This window comes from Nipponia nippon, unplaced genomic scaffold, assembly GCF_047370975.1.
Source record: "Nipponia nippon isolate SJK-2023a ecotype South Korea unplaced genomic scaffold, ASM4737097v1 scaffold_2, whole genome shotgun sequence".
NCBI classification, from domain to species: Eukaryota; Metazoa; Chordata; class Aves; order Pelecaniformes; family Threskiornithidae; genus Nipponia; species Nipponia nippon.
This window is the reverse complement of record NW_028262336.1, coordinates 27,616,512-27,640,282: the sequence shown is the minus strand read 5'-3', so window position 1 is coordinate 27,640,282 and position 23,771 is coordinate 27,616,512. Positions and strand designations below refer to the sequence as shown.

The 23,771-nt window shown below is 46.1% G+C and overlaps 1 protein-coding gene across 4 annotated transcripts in view; it reads left to right on the top strand.

Moving 5' to 3' along the window:
• Positions 1 to 599: 599 nt before the first annotated feature.
• Positions 600 to 23,771, top strand: part of APP (amyloid beta precursor protein) — a 224,362-nt gene continuing 201,190 nt past the window's right edge. For 2 of the 4 annotated variants that reach the window (XM_087755995.1, XM_087755992.1), the window contains exon 1: positions 601 to 814. In XM_087755995.1, coding sequence (XP_087612121.1) covers positions 758 to 814 — 57 coding nt within the window. In that variant the 5' untranslated portion in view covers positions 601 to 757. Of the gene's footprint in view, positions 815 to 23,771 lie in introns of all 4 variants that reach the window. The other 2 variants (XM_087755993.1, XM_087755994.1) reach the window with 2 other exon arrangements.

Here is a 23,771-nt window from a genome sequence, read left to right as displayed (position 1 = left end):
TGCCAGGAGAGGCAGAATTTGTTAAATAGCCTCTAAATCACGTATATGTTTGGGTTTTTTTGTGAACGCTCCGCAACGACGGGGGTTGCGCTCCTGCACGCGGCTCTTCAGAGGGGCGACGGCGCGCCGAGGCCTCGGGGCTCCTGCGGGCGCGGGCGCCTCCTGCAGCGGCGGGGAGCACGGCACGCAGGGCGCCGCGGTGGCTTTGGACGCCGTGGTTACCGGTGGTGCCCGAGCGGCCGGGGAGACTGCGCGGGCGCCGCAGCTGCGAACCCCCCGTGCAGGGCAACCCCCTCACCGGTTTAAGGCTGGCCCGGGAGCCGGCCCCGAGCCGCCGGGCTCAGCCCTGAGGAGCCGCCTCGCAGCTCGGGCCTAACCCCGCGGTGACCGGGCCCCGGCCGGGCTTGCGGTGCGGCGGGGAGCGAGGAGAACGGGCGGCGCGGATCACCGCGTCAGCCGGCGAGCCGCGCCCGGGCCGCCGGCGCCCAGGGCCGCCCGCCGGCGCTGCAGCGCCCGGGCGCCGCCGCTAGGGGTCTCCGCGGGGCGGGGAGGGCCGCGCCGCGCCGCACCGCCCGCCCGGGGGCGGGCCGGGCCATCAGCTGACCGGCCCCGCCGCGGCGCTCGGCTGGTGCCGCCGCAGCTCAGTCGCTCTCCCCGGCAGCGGCGCGGCCCCGCGGATTTACAGCCGGACCCCGCCGCTCTCGCCGGCCGGCCTCCCTCCTTCCCTTCCTCCCTCCCCCCCGCCCCGGCCGCCGCGATGCTGCCCCACTTAGCCCTCCTGCTGCTGGCCTCCGGCGCCGCTCGGGCTCTCGAGGTAAGCGGGGCAGGGGGCGGCCGGGCGGGGGCTTCCCCGCCGTCCTCCTCCGCTTTCCCCGGGCTTTGTCTGCCCGCAGCCGCCCTTGCGGCGCGGGCTCCCCCGCGGCGGGGCGGGGCGGGCGGGGGTCGCAGGCGCCCGTCACGCAGCCGGGCGGCGGGGGGCTCCTTCCCCGGCTGCCGTCGCCCTCCCGCCGCCGAACAATGGGGCCGCTCCCGCCGAGCGGGGCGGCGAGCCGAGAGGTGGCGGAGGCGGCGAGGAGGAGGAGGAGGAGGGCTGGGAGCCGCCGGAGCGGGCGCCCCCCGCCCCCGTCACGCGTGTCCGCGGCGGGCGGCTGGGGCCGTCCCTGCCGCCGGGGTCGGCTGCCTTCGCTGCTCCGGCAGCCGCCGCCGCCGGGGCTCTTCCCGGTTAACTTCGGCCGCCGCCCGCGGAGCCGTCTGGCGCGGGGGGCGGCGGCGGGGGTCCGCGGGGAGGGCGGCGGCGCCGCCAGCCGGCGAGCAGAGCAGGGCAGGGGGGAGCGCCGAGCGCGTCCCGCGGAGGCGCCGGCTCCGCCGCGGGGGTTCCTCCGCCGGGGGCCGGGGAAGGGAAACTTTCCCTGCGTGGGGGCGCGCTGCGGGCGGGAGAGCGGGGTCCCGGCGGCTTCCCCCCGCCGGGCGGGGGCTGGGGGCGCGGAGCCGGGCTGCGGGTACCGCCGCCCCCGGCGGGGGAGGGCAGGGCAGCGCCTCCCCCGGGGCGCACCCACCCGCAGGTGCGTGGGGCGGCGGTGGGGAGCTCCCCGCGGGCTGGCGCAGCGGCCCTGCGGGGGCGGGAAGGCGGCGCCCGCGGGGGTGCGCGGGGAGGGGGCGGTGGCGGCCGGGGCCGTGCCGTGCCCCCCCCCCCCCCCCGTGGGCGGGCCGGTCGGTGTCGAGCGGCGCGGAGGCGGGAGAAGATGGCGCCTCTGCAGTGCAGCAGAGAGGCACCGCCGTGCGCGCTGCGGCCGCCGGCAGCCCGCGCCCCTCCGCGGCCGCCCCTGCCCTCCCCGCCCCGGCCTGGCGGCTCCGCCCGCCCCGGCCCGGCGGCACCCTCCGCCGGGCCCCCCTCTGGGTGGGGCTGGGGGTGGGAGGGGTTCCCCGTACCCCTCCTCCGGCCGGGGGTGTGAGCGCACCGCGGTTCCTGCCGGGGCCGGGGGCAGCCGGGACAAGCCCGGCGGGGCGTCGGAAGCCCGGACCTCAGAGGAGGAGCCGGCAAGGCTGGGTGTCGGTGCTCCCCCCCCAAAAGAGGCGTGGGAGGGGAGAGTTATCTCCTGGCCTCCTTCGGTCCTTGGTGGCCAGACCTTGGTCTTGAGGCCTCAGCTTCGTCCTCCTCTAGTGTTAACCCCCGCTTCTGCCGGGGGTGAGCTGAATTCCAACATTTATCCTGAAAGCAGAGCCTGAAGCTTGGCGCTCCCAGTCCCGTCCTTGGCAGGGGGATGCTGGCCTGCGGCTCAGGTGCCCTTCCCAGAAGGGGGCTCGGTACCTGGAGGGTGAGAGGAGACCGCTCTCCATCCCGGCTCTCCATCCCCGGCGCCGAGGCTGCAAGCCACAGGCTCCCGCTTCCAGGCATGATCTTGCCGATGTTGAGCAGGGTATATCAAGCCCAGCAGTTGTAAAGATGCTCAGAGGTTTAAAGCTTCCAGTTACAAAACTCCCTTGGATTTTATCAGCTTGATGTGACCGTTTGTTGTCTGAATGCAATAGAAGGAAATCTCTGCCTTGGGTGCATAGCTGAAGTGAAAAATGAGGTTTTACGGTTGAGACCGTGCTTGAGAACAGACCACAGTGGGATGGGCATGTCTGTTGGATTCCTGTAGCCCTGGCCTTACAGATGGGTGGGTGGGTATCGCCACTGTAAAGGTGCTTGCAGGAAAGGGGGCTTGGGTTTTGCACCAAAACCATTTGGGGGGAGAGTCTGTATTCAGAGACCTCTGCAATGGTGCCTGCCTTAGTGATATCCAGAATTTTCAGAGCCATTCTTTGCCTCGAAACATTTGCTTAAACGGGCACTGATGTTTCTGCAGAAGCTTTCAATCTTGTTCTGTCATTCCATATGGACATTTGAGGCTTCACATTTATCCTTTTTTTTAAATGTTTGATATGGGGGTAGGTTTTAACATCTGGTCTTCTTGTGATGAGGCATTTGTCAGTCTTGATACTCTCAGGTTGATGTTTTGAACGAGTGACTGCTGTTATAATACTAAAATATTGTGTAATAGGAATCGTATGCGTGCATCGACTGCACTTGAACTGTCTTCGTATGCTGAAGTGTGAAATTTTGGTGTTTGAATTAGATTCTCTTTAGATCTCTTTTCGGAAATGCAACATTTTTCCTGCCATTTACAAAAATTCTTTCTGGAAAGCAGCAAAGAACCTGTACTTTGCTTTCACAAGGAATGGTATAAGGAAGAGGGAAAGCAGGAACAGCCCAAATTCTTTCTGTATTACACATGAAGGATTCCTTTCTAAAATTACAGGTAGATTAATATTTATTTATGCAGCTTTAAAGGAAATATTCCTTAGTGATGCTCCAGTGGTGTCGTGGTTGCTTAGCATGTTGCTTCTGCCACTTGTGTGAATCATACTTACTGGGATTAGGAAATCCATTGGCCAAGAGCTCTCATAATTTGCAAAACTCTCATATTCTTCAGTAGCTATTTTTCCATTTCATCTCTTTACATTAATTGTCTGATTTCAGTAGATAAATGCAACAGACAGTAACGATCCTTGTGAATTTTGTGTGAATGATCCCGGTTTATAAAGCAAGAATTCTTCTGATTAGCACACTGAGGTTATCAGGATTTCTGCCATGCCTGTTCTGCTTGCTGCTCTAGCTCCATGTTTATAAGCGAGAGGCTTATACCAGCCAACTGAAATCAAGTTAAGACACTGATGTCATACAAGCTGACCCTCAAAGTTAGATGGCAAAAAGTATATTGACTGACAGCTTTTTGTGAAATTGGGTAATGTAGTGCTTTATAGGTTATTATTTTTGTTGTTTTTTTTTTTTTTTTAAATGGAAGACGCAAAATACTTGTTTCTTCATTGCTTAGTTTTCAAGCAGACCTTTAGAAATGACTTTGCAATGTGTGAATGGGAAGGAAGCCTTTCCTTTGCTTCTTTTACAGACTTTCGGTTCTTCTTCCCGTCAGTTCTGTTCCCGAATTCCCCTGGCAAAGGTTTTTGCATTTGTTGAAGGGTCCCTTTGACACTTGCTATTTAAAATGCTGCTGTGTTGGGGTGGGCAGCTGTGGGGGTAAGCGGGGCAGGGCTGGCACTGTGGGTTCTCCTGTGCCATCAGGATCCTTGGCAGTCAGATGGACAAGTTAGAAGAGTTAAAAAGGAGCTTCTCCCTTGCTGCCGCATTTGTCTTTTGTTGGATTAATGAGCAACAGACAGTTTTGAGACTCCCATTCTCTTCAAATGCATTTTCTGGGAAAAATGTGATCAGCTGCTGTGCTTCTCCACAAAACATGTATGAAAACATGAGGGAACTGACAAGATTTTTATATTTTTTATTTTTTTTTCCATGAACTGTTTGTGTGACAGATGCAAGTGATCTTTCTTAATCATTTGTAATTGATCAGTGTTGAATTGTATGGCAAACCTACAAGAAGTATAGATTGTCTTGGATGCCTTTTCTTGACTTTCTCTTTGCATGTGTTTAATAAACCATAAAAGATAACAAACAGTTTGGTTTGTAAGTTGTATGAAGAAAAGATATGACTTTTAATTGGCAGTTCTTTCCCAATGCAAAGCTTAGCAAAATAGCTTAAGAGCTGGTAACTTCATGTAACTGCTTGATGAATTGGCAGCTGTTTTCTGGGCAGAATCTTTTTTTTTTTTTTTTTAGTGACTCAGTAAAATAATGAACACAAGCTGCTGGGTGCGGAGACTTGGTCAAGAAATTAGTACATAGGATCACAGGATCCCTCGGGAGGTCTCTGGTCCACCCCCCTGCCCAAAGCAGGGCCAGCTCTGGCATCAAACCAGGCTGCTCAGAGCTTTCTGCAGTTGGGTCTTGAAAATGGAGCTCCAAGGGCAGAGCCTGTGCAGCCTCGCTGGGCAACCTGCTCCATCTGCAGTTTGGTTGGTTCACCTCTGGATTGAAACAGGTCTCCAAGCTGTTACTTGTTTATTTTTAAGGTGGTATCTCTAGGCTTAATTTACATCCTTAATCCTGAATACTCTGAGTGAGCGTCGTTTTGACATTTGTCACATCTTCAAAAAAATGTATGTAATAATAATGAGTAGAAAAAATTGTATTTGGGCTTAATAAAATATTAACGTCTGTCAAATCTATATAAATGTGTATGTATATACATGTATGCATACACACAATGCATTAAAATCACCTAATGTGTCAACATAATGTATGCAAATATATAGTGAAATCCCCCATACATTTGCGTATTTAATGTATGACATTAAAATCACCATATGCATACATCTGTGTATATACATTATATTAGTGTATAGGCTATATTAAACCAATAGTCACTTACATACCTCCTTATGTCCAGGTAATGAAGAGACAGAGTTCTAGACTGCTGCTGATAAAAATGTAATTGGTTTTATATATGGTAATAGGTTTACTGAAGTTGTTAGGTGAGCTGTCTGGTGTGGTTTTAACACGTAAGTCTAGAGCGGTATGTTATTGGATTTAAATTAGGGGGATTTTTAAAAAATCCCGTGGTGTAAGAAGATTAAAAGTAAAGCAAATTGAAAAAACACGGAATGACTTTCTGTAAGCTTGGTTAACTGTTAGGGCTTGCTGTTGCGATGAGAGTTTACAACAGTTGCTGCCAGGCTGAGGATTGCCAAGAGCAATGTTGATAACGAGCTTGAGCCTGGAATTGGAAACAAAGGACTCCTCTTAAAAGAAGTCAAAACTTTGCTCTGATCTGCTTTTTTTGTTTATTTAAAACTGAATGCAGTTGGTAGGATGAGCCCTTGTTCTCACAACTTGATCTGGAATCCGCCCTCCTTCCCTGACTCTACTTCAGAAATACCTACAGTTGAGGTATTGAAAACACATTTTCCGTCCTTTTTTGGTGATACCAAACCAGCTGAGAATATCAGCCAGTAATGGCTGCTGTGTGGTTTTGAGTCTTCAGCCCTAAATAAGTCACTTTTCTGCCCTCGATTGTAATGTGACATTGGTTCTGAAACCTGGGTATTTGTCATCTTCTTTTTTTATTCATTTTGATTAAAAAAAAAAATGTTTAGAGAGCTACCTGATTATTAAATCTTGTTGTGCTCTGCTGTAGATTCCAAAAGCTTTGGAGATGCCTCCAGTTACCAAAAATATCTGCCTTTCCTTGTGAGAATTTAGTCATATCACAAAAGAGAAACAAAATAAATCGGGATAATGGCCTCTCTTCAAGGGGATCAATTTGAATGACAGCCAATTAGTGTGTGTGTGTGTATATGTATATATATGAGTGTTTATTTAAAAAAACCCAACACCGCACCTCAAGCTCCTTGCTATATGGAGGATATAGGATTGTTTTGTTTCTGCACTTTGTGGCAGAACAAGTACTTGACAATGATTCAAGCCATAACCTGTATTTCCATCATGTGAAATTTTGTTTTATAAGGGGCAATACACTCCACAGTCTGTAATTAATGCCGGTATCTTGCAGTGGCTCATAGAACGGGCTTTCCAGATGACAAGCGCATCTTGGTGTGTGAACGTAAAGATATTAAAATAAGTGATGCTTTTTAGAAGGGTGGAAAACTTTAAACCAGCTACTGACAGTAAGAACGCTGCTATTCCACAATTGCGTATTGCAGGTTTCTTGCCCTGCATTGATTAATAGAAACAGGAGAGCATGGTAGATAGGGGTATTGCTGGTTTCTTTACTTTAGCTTCCAGTGTAACAACTTCATATGAGCTGTGACTTCTTCAGCTGAGAAGCAGGACTTCTGGCTTGCAGTGTTTTCTTGTTGGTCCTCCCAGCAAGTTCAGGAGAACTTCATCTTCTCTTGAGGACTTAATATTAAAGGATAAGTCTAGACTGCAGTGATTTACAAGGCTTTCCGAAAGAAGCAAACCTTCTGGTCAACTGATGGCATTCCGTGGATTGTGGGACAGCTGAGCTTTAAACAGAGGAGCACGTGAGCCAGCGTGCTTTGTAGTTTTATAATCTGGCTGTTCTTTTCAGGCGGTAGTTAAACACTGCTGTTTGGCTGGCAACCAACCTAGCTCTCAGGAGCTGGCTGCTGAAAGCTGCTGCTCTTGCTTCCACCAGTGGCCACCACTCTGTAAGCTCAGCCTTTTCAGCTCTCTTTGACCCCTCTCTAGGCTGGCTTTATAATCCTGTGCTGTGTTGAAAGAAATGAGCTGTGCCTTTTTTGGTAGGTGTCATCTTCTGGCAGATGCTTCAGAGACCTGAGTCAGAAAATGGCCACAAGCAGTTGGACTGGCCCAGCTAAAAGAGCAGGCAGCTTCTTTGGGGAAGAGTGCCAACCTCTGAAACCACATTTGCTGAAGTTGATGTTAATAGCATTTAATTAAGGTGTTAGTCCCTTTGCCTCCCTCTGGTGACCTGCAGCAGAGCATGAACAGTCCTTTCACACCTGACCCCTATTTGCTTCCCGATTGTTAGAAGTTAGCATTAAGTCACTGTGAAAGGCAAAAATCCCCTAGGAGCTGTGTTCAGGGATGGATAACTCCATTCAGTTCCCTCTGACCCATTTTGAGCTAATCCAGATAGGAATTCCCTATTCACCCTTTCCTGGTCTGTCTTTCCTTAGAGCAGAGCTTATCTATTCAACCACAGCAGATAACATATGACAGGAATGGGGCAAAACTGGTTGTACCTGTTAGTAAAAGCATTTAAAAATTGCTCCTTTTCAGAGCAGGCTACCAATGTGATCCAATTTGGCAGTTTATATGATTTATGTAATTTCTGTTCGGAATTGCAATTGGTAAAGCAAAGCGCGTGTCTAATAGGAGTTCAGGGTAGGGGCAGGAGAGAGGGTAAGCAAAACCTTATATTGTTTGGGAACTGTATTCATTTTGCACTTTGAGTTTTTGAAACTACGAAACAGGAGTTTACACATACACAGCTCAAATTTAGGTAATGCAGTTATTTGGTGCTAACAGATTAGAAATAATACCATTAATTACTATTTTTTTTATGGTGAAGGTGAGAATTGCCTCCTCATCCACCTCCAAAATTTAGAAATAGTATCCAGTGGACACGCATAGGAAAAAATAGAGATGAGGCAGGATTTTGAAGTTATTTCCAATTTTCTTGTCATGCTATTGCATCGTCTTTGTGCTGGCAGCAAACCTTCTCTTACCTTATCAGTGCATTTTTAAAGCAGAGATTGTTCATTCTGAAGCTCTGACCCTGTAAAATTGATTTTTCTTTAAATTATGGACTCTGCAAAGGGCTGATTTCCCCCCCCCTCCCCACCTGCTTTGTCAGATACCATATGGCTAACTTGAGTTCTTCTTTCTGTGCTTAGTTACGTAAATTTATTTGTAACTGGTGTTTTGGATCTGGAATATAGAGTACTGAGCAGATACAGTAGTTTTATTGCATGCTGCTTTCTCATAATTTGAAAGGTAACTTGAAAAACTACATTTGTTCCCTGTGTCTCACCTGAAAACATGGGGAGATAGATTTTCATTTTATTATTGTTAAAGGTTTGATTCTGTTGTAGTTAATTTTTGAAGCTCCTCATAAACTGAGTCATGACTTCTAGGGGTATTTATTTGCTTGGGAAAAAAACTCTTTTTAATACGTGTCCCCTATAAACTTGTCCAGGTGCCTCTGGATGGCATCCTGTCCCTCAGGTGTGGCGTCTGCAAACTTGCTGAGGGTGCACTTGATCCTGCTATGTCATTGATGAAGGTATTAAACAGTACTAGTCCCAATACGGACCCCTGAGGGACACCACTTGTCACCAATCTCCATCTGAGTCTTAAGCTGTTGACCACTTCCCTCTGGATGCGACCATCCAACCAATTCCTCATCCACCAAACAGTCCACCCATCAAATCCATATCTCGCCAATTTAGAGAGAAGGATGTTGTGGGGGGACCACGTCAACAACCTTAGAGAAGTCCAGATAGATGACATCCGTAGCACTTCCCTTGTCCACTGATGTAGTCACTCCATCGCAGAAGGCCACTCGGTTGGTCAGGCAGGACTTGCCCTTGGTGAAGCCATGCTGGTTGTCTTGAATCACCTCGCTGTCCTCCATGTGCCTTAGCATAGCTTCTAGGAGGATCTGTTCCATGATCTTCCCAGGCACAGAGGTGAGGCCAGCAGGTCGGTAGTTCCCAGGTTCCTCCTTTCTACCCTTTTTAAAAATGGGTGCAATGTTTCCCTTTTTCCAGTCCCCAGGGACCTCACCTGACTGCCATGACTTTTCAAATATCACGGAGAGTGGCTTGGCAACTGCATCAGCCAGTTCCCTCAGGAAGCTGGGATGCATCTGGTCAGGTCCCATAGACTTATGTATGTTCAGGTTCCTCAGGTGGTCACGAACCTGATCTTCTCTCACAGTCGGAGGGACTTTGCTCCCCCAGGTCCTGTCTTGCAGTCCCTCCACTCGAGAGGTGTGGGAAGAGAGGCTGCAGTGAAGACTGAGGCAAAGAAGTTGAGTACCTCAGCCTTCTTCTCATCTGTTGTTACCAGTTGTTACCTATCTGGCTCATCGGGGGGGGGGGGTACGTTTCCTTTGACCTTCCTTTTCTGGCTGACATACCTGTGGAAGCCCTTCTTATTATTCTTTGCATCTCTGGCCAAGTTCAGCTCCAGCTGCACCTTCTCCTTCCTGACCCCATCCCTACACAACAGGGCAACATCCCTATACTCTTCCCAGCATACCCATTCCCTGCTTCCACTGCCTGTGCCTTTCCTTCTTGCCCTTTAGGTTGACCAGCAGATCTCAACTCATCCATGCCAGTCCCTTGCCTTCCTTTCCTGATTTCTTACACCTGGGGATCGAGAGCTCTTGCTCTCCATGGAAAGAGTCCATAAAGGTCTGCCAGCTCTGTTCTGCTCCCTTGTCCCTGAAGAGAGTTTCCCAGGGGGTCCTATTGACTAACTCCTTGAAGAGCCGAAAGTTTACTTTCCTAAAATTCAGGGTTAGAGTTGTTTCTACTTTGACATTGTCTTCTGTTTCTCATAGTGGTATAATGAAGTCGTGGGGAATTTTTTTCTTTTTCCTGCTAGCCTTAACACCTGAAAAGCCAGTTTCTCCTTTTGCATGTGCAGAGCTCAACTCTGAGCTGTTGATAGGAGGTGTTTCACCTCTCACTGCTAGGCTGTTGGGCCTGTTTGAATCCAGGCTGAGGCGACATCTCTGATAAAAATCAGCATTTGCCTGGTTGGGACACAAACTGTGTTGTTTCGGTGAAGGGGCAGGATGAGCAGGGCGGGCGGGAGAGGGGTAGGTGCCCACGATGGGCAGTTGTTATTGTGCGGTTGGGTAGGGAGGGTTATGGTATCCATCTGCAGTGGCACCATGCACAGAGCTGCTGGCTTGCCATGGCTGGCAGGCTTCGTTAAGTCCCTGCTCTGATTATGGGGGAGCTTTCCTTTTGCCAGAGGATCTGATGCCTTTCTGAAGGTGTTTGCAAGAAAATCCCATAAACAGCTGAGCTCGGAGAGAAAATGTAATCTTTGATAAATAGCAGGGTAAAATTAAATCAAAGCATTTTACTTCGAAATCACAGTCTAAACTATTTCTGAAAACGTATTTAGATGTGACTTAGAATTTGTCAAACAGCTTTAGATTAGAATTTCTGTTGTAGCTATAACTTAATCTACTAAGTTCCTGTTTAACAAAACTTGTGTGGGCAATGGGCAAAAATACTGAAGGTGAAGACCCAGGCTCTGAAAATGGAGGCTGATGTGTGTTGCTTGGCTCATCTGAACCGTCCCCTTCAATTGGAGTGGTGCTGCGCATGCTTGAATATAAATGCGTGCATAAATGTTTGTAATGTGTTTTAAGGAAATCGTATCTCTTAACTGATAAGAGGAAGAAAGCTTTAATTAATCTGTCACTTAAAAGAAAACTTCTGAGTAACAAAAGGCTGTTATGTACTCCTTCATAAGCAGTAAGACAAAATGTGACTTAAATGGTGCTCTTGACTTGTGAGACTCGACAGTAGCGGGTAGGAGGCTGAGTTTTCTGTTGTTGCTGTAAAACCGGTGTTTGACGCTGAGGCTGGTAATTAAGTGGCCTCCTCATTTAAAAGAGAGATGTTGAGGCCTGGAGCCCGTACGGAAAATGGGCCATGGGAAGGATTAGCCTTGGGTGAAGGCAGGGGCACCCACCTTGTGCTCCACGGGGCTTCCCCCTGTCCTGGGCTCCTTCTCTGCCCAGACCTCCTGCCCCCTCGCCGCCCCATGACTGAGCAGCGGGCCTTTGCTGCACGGTGAGGTTAGGTACACTCACCATGGATTTGAGGTTACCTTGTTGTGTGCTAGATGTGGTTTTGGGGAGCTGAGCCCATCTTCTCTGAGAAGAGCTCAGGGAGGAGAGGGCTGAGACAGGAGTTAGTGGCTCTGATGGATAGAGGTAATTTAAAAAAAATTTAAATGTTTTTTAATTCCAGCTTTGGAGTTAAAACCAGATGAGAAAAACAATCTGTAATTTATCAAAAGGAAGATTGAACAGCGCCTTAGTTGCCTTCACAAAGAGGAAATACCAGGCAAGCAAAGGCATGCCAAGTACTGCTGTCTGGAAGGCATTCAGATAGGAAACTGGGGACATGTTTTTGTGACAGCACGGGCTCAGGGCAAACTGAGAACAGAAATGTATTTTTTGCCTCCTGATGTGAAGACGGCGCAACTAATTTTCCAAAGAGGTAAATACAAGATGTTGGGCTCCATCGTGGTAAACAGGAGAAATGTAATAGCCTGTGATGTGCAGGAGGTCAGATCAGATGTTCTCTGTTCAAATTGTGGGATTTAAATTCTGTCCCATCAGGGAGCTCCCAGTGCCTTTAAACACACACCGTGAGGGGAATACAGCCATGTCTGGTCATACAAGGTTTTGTAGACAATAACACTGTTTGCAAATACAGCATAAGTTATCTGATTGTTGATTTTTAGGACATGAGTTTTGGAGTTACCAAAACATAATTAAGCCTTAAACTTTATTTACTTATTTTTTTAGACCTGTTGTGAGTTAGCATTTTCTGTGACAAACTGCTTAGTATGATTTGGCATTTCACAGATAAAAATGCGTTAGTATTTGCAGAACTATTCACGGAAACAGTTGGAAAGTGGCTGTTTTTAGTGTTAAATTGCAATTAAAAAATGAGTGATAAGTTTTCTGAACCCTTTAAAAAGTTTAGTTTTTTATCAGTCCTGCTGAAACAAAACACTCCGGAGCTGGACACCGGCAGGCTGGGCTGGTTGCACGTATTTCCCATGCTGCTGGGTAGTGCCGAACAAGTTTGGATTGTGTCTGCTTACAGTTGTCTTTGCTCCATGCATTCAGCCCAGCTCCATGGCTCTCCAAAACAGAAATTTTAAAGAAAGAAAGAAACAGTTTTTAAGGAGTTGGTTCAAGTTGTAAATGGCCTTAACAGATAAGGAGTACTTATGCATTTTCAAGTGTTCTCATTTTTTAAATGACTGAGCCTGCAAAAGAAAAATCCCTGGGAGGATGATCACTAAATAATGTATCTTAAGAGCAATAGCTCCCCAGTGTTTCTGTAACAGCTGAGGCTGGTGTAAAAGGCCACGTGAGCTTTTGGGGAATGCTGCGTTTAAGCTGGAGCACAGACTTTGTTTATGTCCATTACTTACTGCTTTTTAATTACAGGGAATAATTTGGGTAAGGAAAATATTTAAAATTTGAGGAATTGGGCACATCAGAATTCTTCAAGTTAAATTTCACTACAGTACCCTTGCCTCAGCTGCCCTGGAATTGCTCTCCCTGGAATTAGGCTTCTGGCAAGGTATGAGCTTGTCCAGGGAGATGAAAGAAAACTGAAGTAATTGTGGGTCTCTTGCTTATCTCACCGCTTCTACAGAGTATAATTTGTTTTGTTCATAATGTGCTTGTCTGAAGTCTTAAGATTTGCTTTGAATTCTTGCTTTTATTTTGCCCTTCGCAAAAGCATGGATGGGGAGGCCTCTCGGGTTCTGCCTCCCCTTGCCAAGCACTGCGGTTCTGGTGCTGTTCCTCCGCAGCTCTGCTGCCGGCCGGCTGGCCGCTGGGTGTTGTCAGGAGCTGTCCCTCTGGGGCTTGAGGAGCTTTTGAGTGTCTTCCACACAAATGAAAATTCCTGTTCTTATTTACCATGCAGTCAATAAACTCTTTTGTAACTCTTGTTAGATTTGTCTTGGGTCAGTGCTGTCTCTGTCAGGTCTTTTTTGGTATTCAGCTGCTTTTGTCTTGCTCTAACAGTTTCAATTCTTGTTTCAGGAAAAACAATGCCGTATGAGGTTCACCTAAAAAAAAAAACCCAGAAAACTCCCCGAAAACCAAAACCCAAAAAGAAGCAAAAACCACCCCAAAGAAACACCTCCCCACCCCCCAGTTCTCACTCTAGCTGTCTGTCTTGGAGAAGCATATGGTATCGCTGGCTTCCTAATTCAGAGATTGCTTTTTATCATGTCAGCAGCCAAATTGCTGGTATGCCTGAAGGTGATCTGCAAGGGATGAAAAACGGGAAGACTGTGCTGCTCTGTGGTATATGTTGTAAAAACCAGACTGAATGGTTTTCCTGAGTTGGAAGAAGCAACAAACAACTTGCTGAGTATTTTTGGAAAACTAGTGAATCTCTTGCAAGAATCCAGTGGAAGAGTAGGAGAAAGCCTTACAGTTACTAATCAATCTTTGGGTGGTTTAGCACTTCCTAATTAAATGCCTATGGATTTTGGGGAGCATGTACCTTGCAGAGTCAACCTTCTACCGCTTTGTTTGAATTAACAGTATATGTCCTAGGATACCAAGTCGTCTTGCTAAACCAAGTGGTACAGAAATCCAGAAGTGATGGGTTTTTTTGAGTCAAAATGTTCAGAAAAGAAAGGGGGAGTATTTTTAGCCAACAGTTCCTATGAATTCAATTACACGTCATAAAAAAGCACATAAAAATTCCTTTGGGAAGTCTCTGCGTTTTCAGTCCTATGCATTCAAATCACTTAGGGCATCTAAATTGGTACAATGTTGAGAACATCGAAGGTTTTGAATTGTGTGTGCCACATCCCCCTTGTCGTTCTGCTTGTACTTTGAAAGGAGAAAACATATCTGGGGCAAGAACGGCATGCAGGCTGGGGGTAGCCTGCCTGCCCTGTTGGGATGTGGCTCTTGAAGTCCGTAAGAGATGCTTTGCTATGTATGATTTTTACCTTTTCCTTTAGGAAACTGAGGAGGGCACAGCTTTCTGCAGAACTTCCTTTAAAATAATGTTTATTGTTTCTAGAAATGTTACTTTGGAGACTTTGTTTAAATTGGAGGTGGGGAGGGAGTGGATATCACTAATTGCAAGTTTGGTATTCTGGCTACACGCTTAGTCTTTCAGAGAGGGTTTATCTCTGTAGTTAGTAAAGCTGAGTATCAAGAACAGAAGACATATAGAGCCTAGAAATGAAATAGAAGTTGAGCACCTGCTGAGTTAAACTGAAACTTCATATGTCTTGTCTTTTTCAACATATTTGTACATCTCTCTGCTAGTGGTTTGTTTTAGTCTGCTTTCCCCCCCTCTATCTTTTCCTCTCAGACCAGAAATGATACTTTAAAAGTTTCTTAATTGAAAACACAAAACAAAACAAAAAACCCATGAATTTTTAATTTGGCGGGGTTCTTTTTGGGTGGGGTTTTTTGTGTGGTTTTTTTTTGTTTGCTTGTTCTGTGTGGTTTGTTTTGGGGTTTTTTGGTTGTGGGTTTTTTTGTTTGTTTGTTTTTTTAACCCAGCCCTTGGTAGCTTCCTCTCTGACATACTTTAAAGATAGTCTTAAAACTTCCCAGATTGATTCTTCTGTCTTTGTCAGATCACGTGTATTGTATTAAAAAGTGTTTCTGGTGCCCATAATAGTACATGATGTTGGTCTTTTTGGTTTTGGTCTTAGCCAGGTTTATGTACAGTATGTGGTGTTAGTTATGTGCAATGCCTAGATTTGGTTTAAACTTGAAAGCTAGATTCTCCTATAAGTAGCAATAATGGGCAAGTGGCTTGTAAACCAACAGTTGACAAGTTAATTGCATGAGTTTCAATACACATTAAAAAAAAAACAACAACAAAACCAAAACAAACAAAAAAACCCCAAGAAATGTAAAGACTATAATGGCTTTGTTTTCAAAAGCAGCACTCTGGTTATGAATTTCTGTTAGCAGAGCAGAGTAAATAACGCAGTTGTACAGCTTGCATTGTTTTGATTAGGTGTTCAGAAATGCTTATCATAATTGCTGGATCGTTGGCACTTGCAACAGGCAGTTGGGATTTTTTGAGAAATTGCTCACTTACAGCATACTGCAGGAGTGTTGGAAAAATGAAATTTTGTTTAGACATAGCTAAAAATGCAGTATTAATGAAGGAGAGCTTGTCACTCTTATTTCGAGTGCTCCATCTTAGCGAGGCTCTACTGTCCCCTCAATCTTTAGTAAGTTTTTAATTTTGTAGTTGGTTTCCATGCTAATGCAAGGGATGTTATGACTTGTGTGAGGAAATAGGCTGATTTAATTTTGTAGACATGAGTATAGATACTGCATTTGTTATCCACACAGGTTTATTTCTTTTTAATAAAAATGTATGCTTTTACATAATGGTGGTTGTTACTGTGGTGGTTGGTTTTTGTTGTTGTTGGGTTTTTTTTTTGTTTGTTTGTTTGTTTGGTTTTTTCCCCAGGTGGGTTGTTAGATCCATGTACATAAATCCTTAAGACCTTCCCCCCATTGACACGTTTAGTAGCTGGAGTTATCTGCCGAACTGATTCTGAGTTAGAGAACAGGTTTGGTTGCCTGAAACTGTTTGAAATATGTAGCCCAGTTGTACTTGAATATGTACAAATATTTTGTTAATGCTGCGCTAGCGGACACACCCATGTCTCAGCGTGTATTTCTCTCTTACCAGTTCTTAATGATGGGAGGAGATGGGAAAGATGCGTTAAAATTACATGCTTTGCTTGCAATAATTGTCGGTAGGAAAGGTGATGCTCAGTACGTGCCTGCGTTGGCTTTCGTGCTGGAAAGTCTTACTGACTTGCGTTCGTTCCGCTTGGCGTGTCCTCCGCACCGTCACTGCTACGCCTGCCACCTCTGCTGCTTGGTCTCTGCCTCCCTTCTTCGGTCCTCGTCCTCAAAGCTGCGGTGCGAGCCACGGGTTTCTGCTACATGCCACGACTGCCTTCCAGAAGCGCCTCCCTTGAGCCTTCTGCAGGGACGGCATTTCTGCCATCCTGCTTTAATTTTCAGTTTGCGATAGCGTGTGGGTGTACTCGACTCGGATTGTTGTTTTCCCTTCTCTGCGTGCGAGCACATACAGTTCCCACACAGATAATTTTTGTGAGGTGTCAGAAGGAAGCAATTTTCTCTCAATGAAGCTTAGCTCTTAAGATGTTCTTCTGAAGTGGGGATGAGCGAGTGCCTGCTGATTCCCTTCTGCTGGGGAAGTGATGCCGGACCAAAGTGTAGGCTCTGGCAAGGTGCTGCAGTTCCCCTACTAGCCGCGTCTTTTCGTCAGCTTTGCCCGTAGCTTTAGGAGGCGAGGTACTCCCGATAGTTGTGAACAGTTAAGGCTTTGAGGGAGACTTCCCCCGCCCCGCAACAGATACCAGTTCTGAATGAGTTTATACTACAAGGCAGTGGTTGTCCGTTTGCCAGCAGGTCTGATGGGTCTGTGGACTATTTCTAATAACTTTGCAAAAGTAAGCGAAGAAAAAAGACAGGCAAGGCTCAGCGCTTCCCAAGAGGCTCTAAAAATAGGTGCACAAAATGCACATCCTAGTCCAAAAGAGCTAGGCTTACGGAAGCTGGTCTATGTGGCACGTGCTGCTATCAGTTGATAAACCCCATTGAAAAGGCGTGTTAAGCCTTGAAGAGGAAAGTGTTATCACAGTGAGCGTAGAGGATGGAGTAGGTTTGTGTTGTGGTGCGGGGTGAGTTGGTGCAGTGTTTTGGTTTCAAGAAACTCTGAGTCTGATGATTTTGGTGTTCCCTTTTGATTAAAGTTGGTGGCTTTACACTATGCCTATATTAGCATGTATGCTCAAATCACAAGCGTGCATGAGGAGAAGGTGCTGATGGGCTGACTCGCTGGGCTCAGCCCCGTGCTGCAGGGCGGCCTTGGGGCCTGTGGGCTGGCTTCTTCCACGGTGGAACCCAGCCAGAAGATGTTCTCCAGGAACACACCTGAAACAACATGCTGGCCCCTCATGGATGCCCGCACCACATAACTGGCCTAGGCGTGATGGGAGGTGAAACGCACCGAGGACTTCTAGAAACACAGCTGTTCTGCTCTGCAGGTCCTCTCTGTGTCTAACGTAGTCGTAGCCGCAGAGGTGGCAGGAGGGACAATGTCTTCAGCTGTGAGAGCGTGTGGGGACACTCAGTTTGTCTAAGGTAGCGTAGTCGCTGAACCGTAGTCAGAAATGTAACAGTGCACGCTCAAAAGAAAAATGCGAGTATCAAACTACTTTGGAAATGTCCTTGTGGCATGTTGGTGTAATGCAAGGAGTTGCTGCCTCTCCTGTCTCCCAGTGTCGCCTGTCTAAAGGCACTGGGGCTGCCGTGACTGTGGCCAGAAGCTGTGGTTACGCACCGCTGTCCTGTTAAGGCTCCAAATGAAGGGAGTGGGGGATATGGTCTTAGGTAGTGTTTGCAAAGAGAAAAGTTCAGCTTGAAAATAATGGGGGTTTTTTTGCACCTCTCCCCTTTTTATAGGGGCAAAAAATGGTATGCGGCCATTTGGGAAAGACCAATTAAAGCAATCCGTATCTCTTACAAAGCACTTAGTGACTCCTTCGTGTAATCTACAAGCGCGTTCCTCCGAGGGCATGGTCACATCCGCTGCTGCGAGGAAATGTGCTGAGTGGGCATGTGGCTGGGACCCAGGCTCCCCAAGCATCCCGTCCTAACCTCAAGGGGTTTGCTGTTGTGTTCGTCATTTAAAGGAGCAGGGCAAGAGCAAGAAACAGTTCCCTGCCTCTTCAGGGGTAGCTGCTGCTTTCTCTTTTTGCTGCAAAGTGGATGTTTTAAGAATATTTTGATGTGGTTTATGTGTTATGTTTGGATGTAGGCTAAAGCTGGCAAAGCTTGATGCCTAACCTGTACACATGCATGTGTGCTTTTGGTTGGTTGGTTTTTTCTAAGTGCTGACTATTTGGAATGTCTAATGAAATTCAGAGAAATTATTGCTCACTTAAAATATAGAGGCTAACTGCAAGTTTTCTCTTTTTTTTTTTTTCCTTTTTTTTTTTTTTTTTTTTTATCCTTGCCAAGTCATCTCCTGTTCTGTTACCTATTCGGTGAAGATGTTAACAGCTTCATGGATGTGAAAATAAGACGACCCTTGCCAAAAGAGATAATGACCATAGGGTGGAAATAAAAAGTCTGCTGTAGGTGAAATCCGAACAGTCTGAAATGGCACTGCAGGCTGTTGGGGTTGCAGACAGTGTTTGTGCTTGTGTGTTGACGTGTATGCATAGTAAAGATAACTAATGCTAATTATGGCTAGCTGTAGAGTGCCTATCTGAGGAAAGAGTCAGATGGACAGGGCTCATTAGTATCTCTGAATTTATACGTGCTTGCTTGAGTGGAAAATGTAAGCCTGGGGTTATCTCCTTGCCCCCCCCCCCCCCCCCCTTTAATAAATAGTACATTGCCTCTTCTCCTGTAAAGATGTTCGTTAAATTCATCCTGCTAATATTATCATAAAGTATACCTCTGGACTAATAAAATCAAAGGTGGAGTGTAGCAGCTCGGATAATACTGAGATGTGACTTCTTTTGCTCTGATATTTTGTGTCTGCACAAGCAAATGTAATGCCAAGCTCCATGGCATCAGGCAAAATCGTAAGAAGAGTGGCTGTGCATGTGTAGGGTTGAACATTCCAGCTCTCAGTGGGAAACCCAACAAACAAAACCATCTCTAGAAAATGAAAATGTTACCCAATTGGAAAAATAAATAAAACCCACTCTGACTCTTTTTTTTAATAGGTCTGTAAAGGTTTCCAAGAGTGTATCTGTATTTTTGTGTGCTTTTGTTGAAAGTTGTCATGCTGGTAAATTACTTCACTATCCCATATTATGCTGTTATGTCTTCTTCACTGAGCACCTGAATTATTTTTCAGCTTTAATCTTTTACTTCTTCCTAAGAACAGCAGGTTCTTAGGTTTAGCAGCACAGCTCAGATGTTATGTTTGAGTTGAGGTAGTTCTTAATCATCTTTTATTTAAATGGCCTGTTTAGAATTAAATTAATTTGTGGTGAGATAGTCAGGTGGCTTGCAGAAAAGTTGATGATAATGCTCTGGCATCATGTATTTTTCAGAATTTTTAGTAAACTAATTAAAATACTTACTTATTCTTGTGTTTTTCTTAAACTAACAAATTTGTTAAGAGTTTCCAGCTGTCATTTAAATTTTTTTTTAGATTTGATTAATACATAAAATTAAGAGGGAATATAACTATCATAGTTTCTGTAATTTCAAAAACTTCTAATGAGCCACTTGCTCATGCCCCTTTATGGAAGTGTTTTGTAGCGTTGCATAAAAATTTTACAATCAAAGGTCTTGAAAGGAGAGGTTTGAACAGAACTGCGGTATTCTCCTTCAGCAACTGCTGTCGGTATTTCCCAGCATGATGCTTGGAAGTGCAAATATGATCAAGGTACTCAGTGCAAGAAGAGTAAACCATGGTCAGTTATTGTCATCTAGGTGATAGTCCCAGTTTGATGTTTCACTGGTAAATGTGCTAATTTTTTCTTAATCACCTAAAGAGCTTCACTTTTTAGTCTGCTAGGAATAAGGTATAAATGTGCATTATGTGGGATCTGTTCTCTTGATGCAGAATATTTCTCTGCTAATCATGTATCAGGTGTACCAATGGTAGATACTTAAAACAGTGAAGTTAAACAAGGTCCAATTGCAAATCTGGTCTTGCAGATGGAATAAATGACCAAGTGTAATTGAAGAATATACTGCGCTGATTATGCGTTGTGTATCTTGAAGCTGAATGTACTGTGATACGTGTACAGCATGCACACATCTCTAGCCTCTGTAGCACCGATTTCCAGCATGTCTTCTTCGGTCATTGTTACTGCTGGAAGAGATGTTCTGTCGTACCTGTAATTGCAAATAAATCGGGCTGACAGAGATGCCGCTGGGCTGGGCTCTGCAGCATGTCAGGGCCTTAGAAACCAGAAAAGGCTGGAGCTGTAACAGTATGAAGAGGAACAGCTGGATATGGCAGCTTGCATCTGAGTGGCAGGCTTTTCTTTTGCAGAAAGAAAGCAATGTTTTCAGAAGTGTAACAAACCTTAATGGATGCAGTATTATTCTCATCAAAGCATTACTTTCACTCATGGTTTTCAGATGTTTGCTGGAGTTGCGGTTGCAGTGTGCTAAGTTGGCAGCGGAGGGGAAATGCGTGGAGGTGGCTGACAAAAAGCAAATGTTGAGTTGCCATTCTTGAACGAGGATGAGATGAAAAGTCAAATGTTTCTGCCCATCTTGGAGGGAGATTTCTTAACGTTTTAACACTGAAAGCTAGGCTACTGGCTTTGGTCAGAAGTTGGTTCTCTAGAGGGTGATCTTTGGTCTCTGAATTTGTGGGAGCAGAAATTTTGCAAACCAAGTTCATGTAGTTGCTGTTATATGAATAGCGTGAAGTTGCTAAGGTTTGATATTGATAGGCACTGATGCATTGCTGCAGGGATGAAGAGACTGAGGCAAGGGCTTTATGCAGTAGTCATGATCAGTTTATATGTAAGTTTGTGCCACTGTCCATCTTCCCCAATTAGATTTGAATAGCCTAGTGAAACCTAGACGGAGGTTGTTTGTGATTCAGGATACAGAAAAAGTAGATCTGAAATTTGATGACTTAGAGGAAATGTTTGATAGCTGGACTCCTACATCTAAATATACTGGAATCTCAGCACTCTGATGTGAAAACGCTTGCTATTTATATTTCATTTTGGGTTTTAATGCGTCACGCAAGACTATTCGTTTGCAACTTCAGCACTTGTGATTTATTGAGGGCATTGCTCCATATTTTGTGATGACATCAAATGAGGGAAATAGCATCAGTTACGTGCTCCAATGGATACAGGCCTGGTGGCAGAGCAGGGTGCGTGGGTCTGCGGTGGTCCCAGCCTGTCCGGTGTGTACGTGCTGCTTCCAAGTGCTCTGCTGCTCAAGGAGTGAAGAGCATTGTATGCAAGCCATCTGGGATAGCAGAGACCGCAGGTGGCTGGTTTTGGGGGTGTGGGATAAATAAGCACATCAGCTTTGAAGGCAAGGGTGGGTCCTGCCAGCCTGGGAGTCGTCCTTCTTTTGTGCACTTCTACTGTGCCAAGTTCATCCTGAAATGGGAGGAAACCGCCCTGAAAATAAACATAGCATCATTGCATGTAAGGTTATATGCTGTGCTTAAGCTTGGGAGTTTTGGCGTCCTGTGGGATGAAGTAATTGTGCAAGAAGTACTCAAGGTGGTTTAAGTCTTGAGGTTTTAACTAGTCAACACTTGTATGGCAGGTATTAATAGTAGTTTTTATTTCTCTACCATAGCTGAAGCTAAAATGAGTGTAAACAAGAAGTACTAGGAGCCACTTGAAGTTCTCTATCTATTGGGTGCTCAAAAGGTGTGTGGTGTTTTGTACAGCTGCCTGGCATTTATGGATCGTCCTTCTCGGAAGAACATCTATTATTGCTGCTGTACCTTGATGTTTTCTGTTGAGTTGGGATAAAAATAAAACATTGGAATCATGTTTATAGTCAGGAGTAGTAATAAAAACAGCAGCCAAAATCAGACTTTTTTCTGTCACTGACTTCACTTTCAGTGCTGTAGCTATAAAAAAACCCAAAGTAGTTGTTTCCAGTTGCCATTTTTAGGGAAGTAGTCAGTGCTGTGTCTGGACAAGAGGGTGAAGAGGTTTCTTGTTTACTGTACTACGAATTTCCGTGTGTGCCTGCTAATAGTTCCCACAGAAATGCCCGATAAGGTCACCATTATACCTTCCCCTGTACTCAGGGAAGAAAGACTGGAAAAATGTTCAGGTGAGAAGTGAGACTTAAGTAAATGTGAGCAACTGGGTGGCATAAGTCTCTGTTTACTTGCTGCAAGAGGTTCATTTTTTATAAGCACTTCTAGCTTATACCAGCGTGCACAGAGATGATGCCACAGCCAGTTAGTTGTATCACTGTCCTGAAGCCTGTCCTTAGACTAATTTGGTGGATTTCGTTGATTTCCCTTTTCCATACCAATATAAGTGTAGAGTCTGCATGCTAATCAATGCTGCGTAAAACATTCCAGTTTTTTGAACCCCTTATGGGTTTGCTGAAGCATGTTGAAACCTCAGGTCGTAACACACAGGATTACTGCCAACAAAATTTCTGGTGCAAATGGGAATTTCAGGATGGGAAACTTCATTATAATGGCTGCTTGGAGATGGACCCAGGCTCCTTTTGATTCGGTTGCGAGGTGGTGAGGTGAGCCCGAGTTTGATGCCGGGGTGCCACCTGTGCAGTTAGCAGCTGATGCAGCTTGCACGGCGTCATGCTCACAGTGCGGCAACCCCGGGACGAGCCCCTGGCCAGATCCTGGGGCACCAGGCAGAGTGGTATGGTGTTATAAAGGGACAGAGAGGTTTGCTTGCTTTGTTGCCTCAAGTTTGGCTTCAGTTTTCAGATTCCTGATTATTTCAAGGCTGTGTTTTCACTGTGTGAGACATACTTGTTTTTTCTTCTGCATATTGTCCTTGCTGCAAGTTGGTGTTAATTAGGCCACTGCTATATGTCATTTTTGCTGACAGGCAGGTTTTGCACAGACTCTTGCAGTGTATTGCTCTGCTTTGGCTGCTCCATCTCATGTACTGTCAGCTCCGGCTCAGGTGCTTGTGGATGCCTCTTAATCAATTTGGCCTTGGTGTGACCAGATCAAATGTTGCTCTGCGTGATCTTGTTACGTTAACATCCTGTAGCTTACACCAAGTGTTTTGATGCCTGCCTGACCGCAGACAAGTATATTGCCTGCTTTTTGTAATTTCTTTGCGATAAACTGAATGGAGAATTAGAAATTGGGATAACATTTCTGTAAAAAAAAAAAAAAAAAAAATCTGTGAGATCTGTATGTATGGTCCGTATTTCAGTCAGGTTTATGGGGTAGTTCAATATTGGTTGTCTCAGCCCTTCACCCTGCTGGGGGAAGAAGAGCAGGCTTCTGCTGCATTGGTGGCCGAGTTCACTACTGTCCTGATTTTAAGAAGCTAGCAGTCCCTGGGATTGTCTAATAGTCAGCATCGTTCTTCAGAACAAGAAATAGACAGAAAATCTGATTGGAGTCGGTCTGTCTTGAGATGAGCGTTTTGGTTTATAAGTGGTTTCTGTAGCTTCATTGGCAGCTGGTTCTGTTGGAGCAAGTCCAGAGGAGAGCCACAAAGATGATCAGAGGGCTGGAGCACCTCTCCTATGAGGACAGACTGAGAGAGTTGGGGTTGTTCAGCCTGGAGAAGAAAAGGCTCTGGGGAGACCTTATAGCAGCCTTCCAGTACCTGAAGGGGGCCTACAAGAAAGCTGCAGAGGGACTTTTTACAAAGGAGCGTAGTGATAGGACAAGGGGTAATGGTTACAAACTTGAAAGAGAGTAGATTTAGAGATAAAAGGAAGTTTGTTACTGTGAGGGTGGTGAGGCACTGGAACAGGTTGCCCAGAGAAGCTGCAGATGCCCCCTCCCTGGAAATGTTCAAGGCCAGGCTGGATGGGGCTTTGAGCAACCTGGTCTAGTGGAAGGTGCCACATCCAGTGGAACTG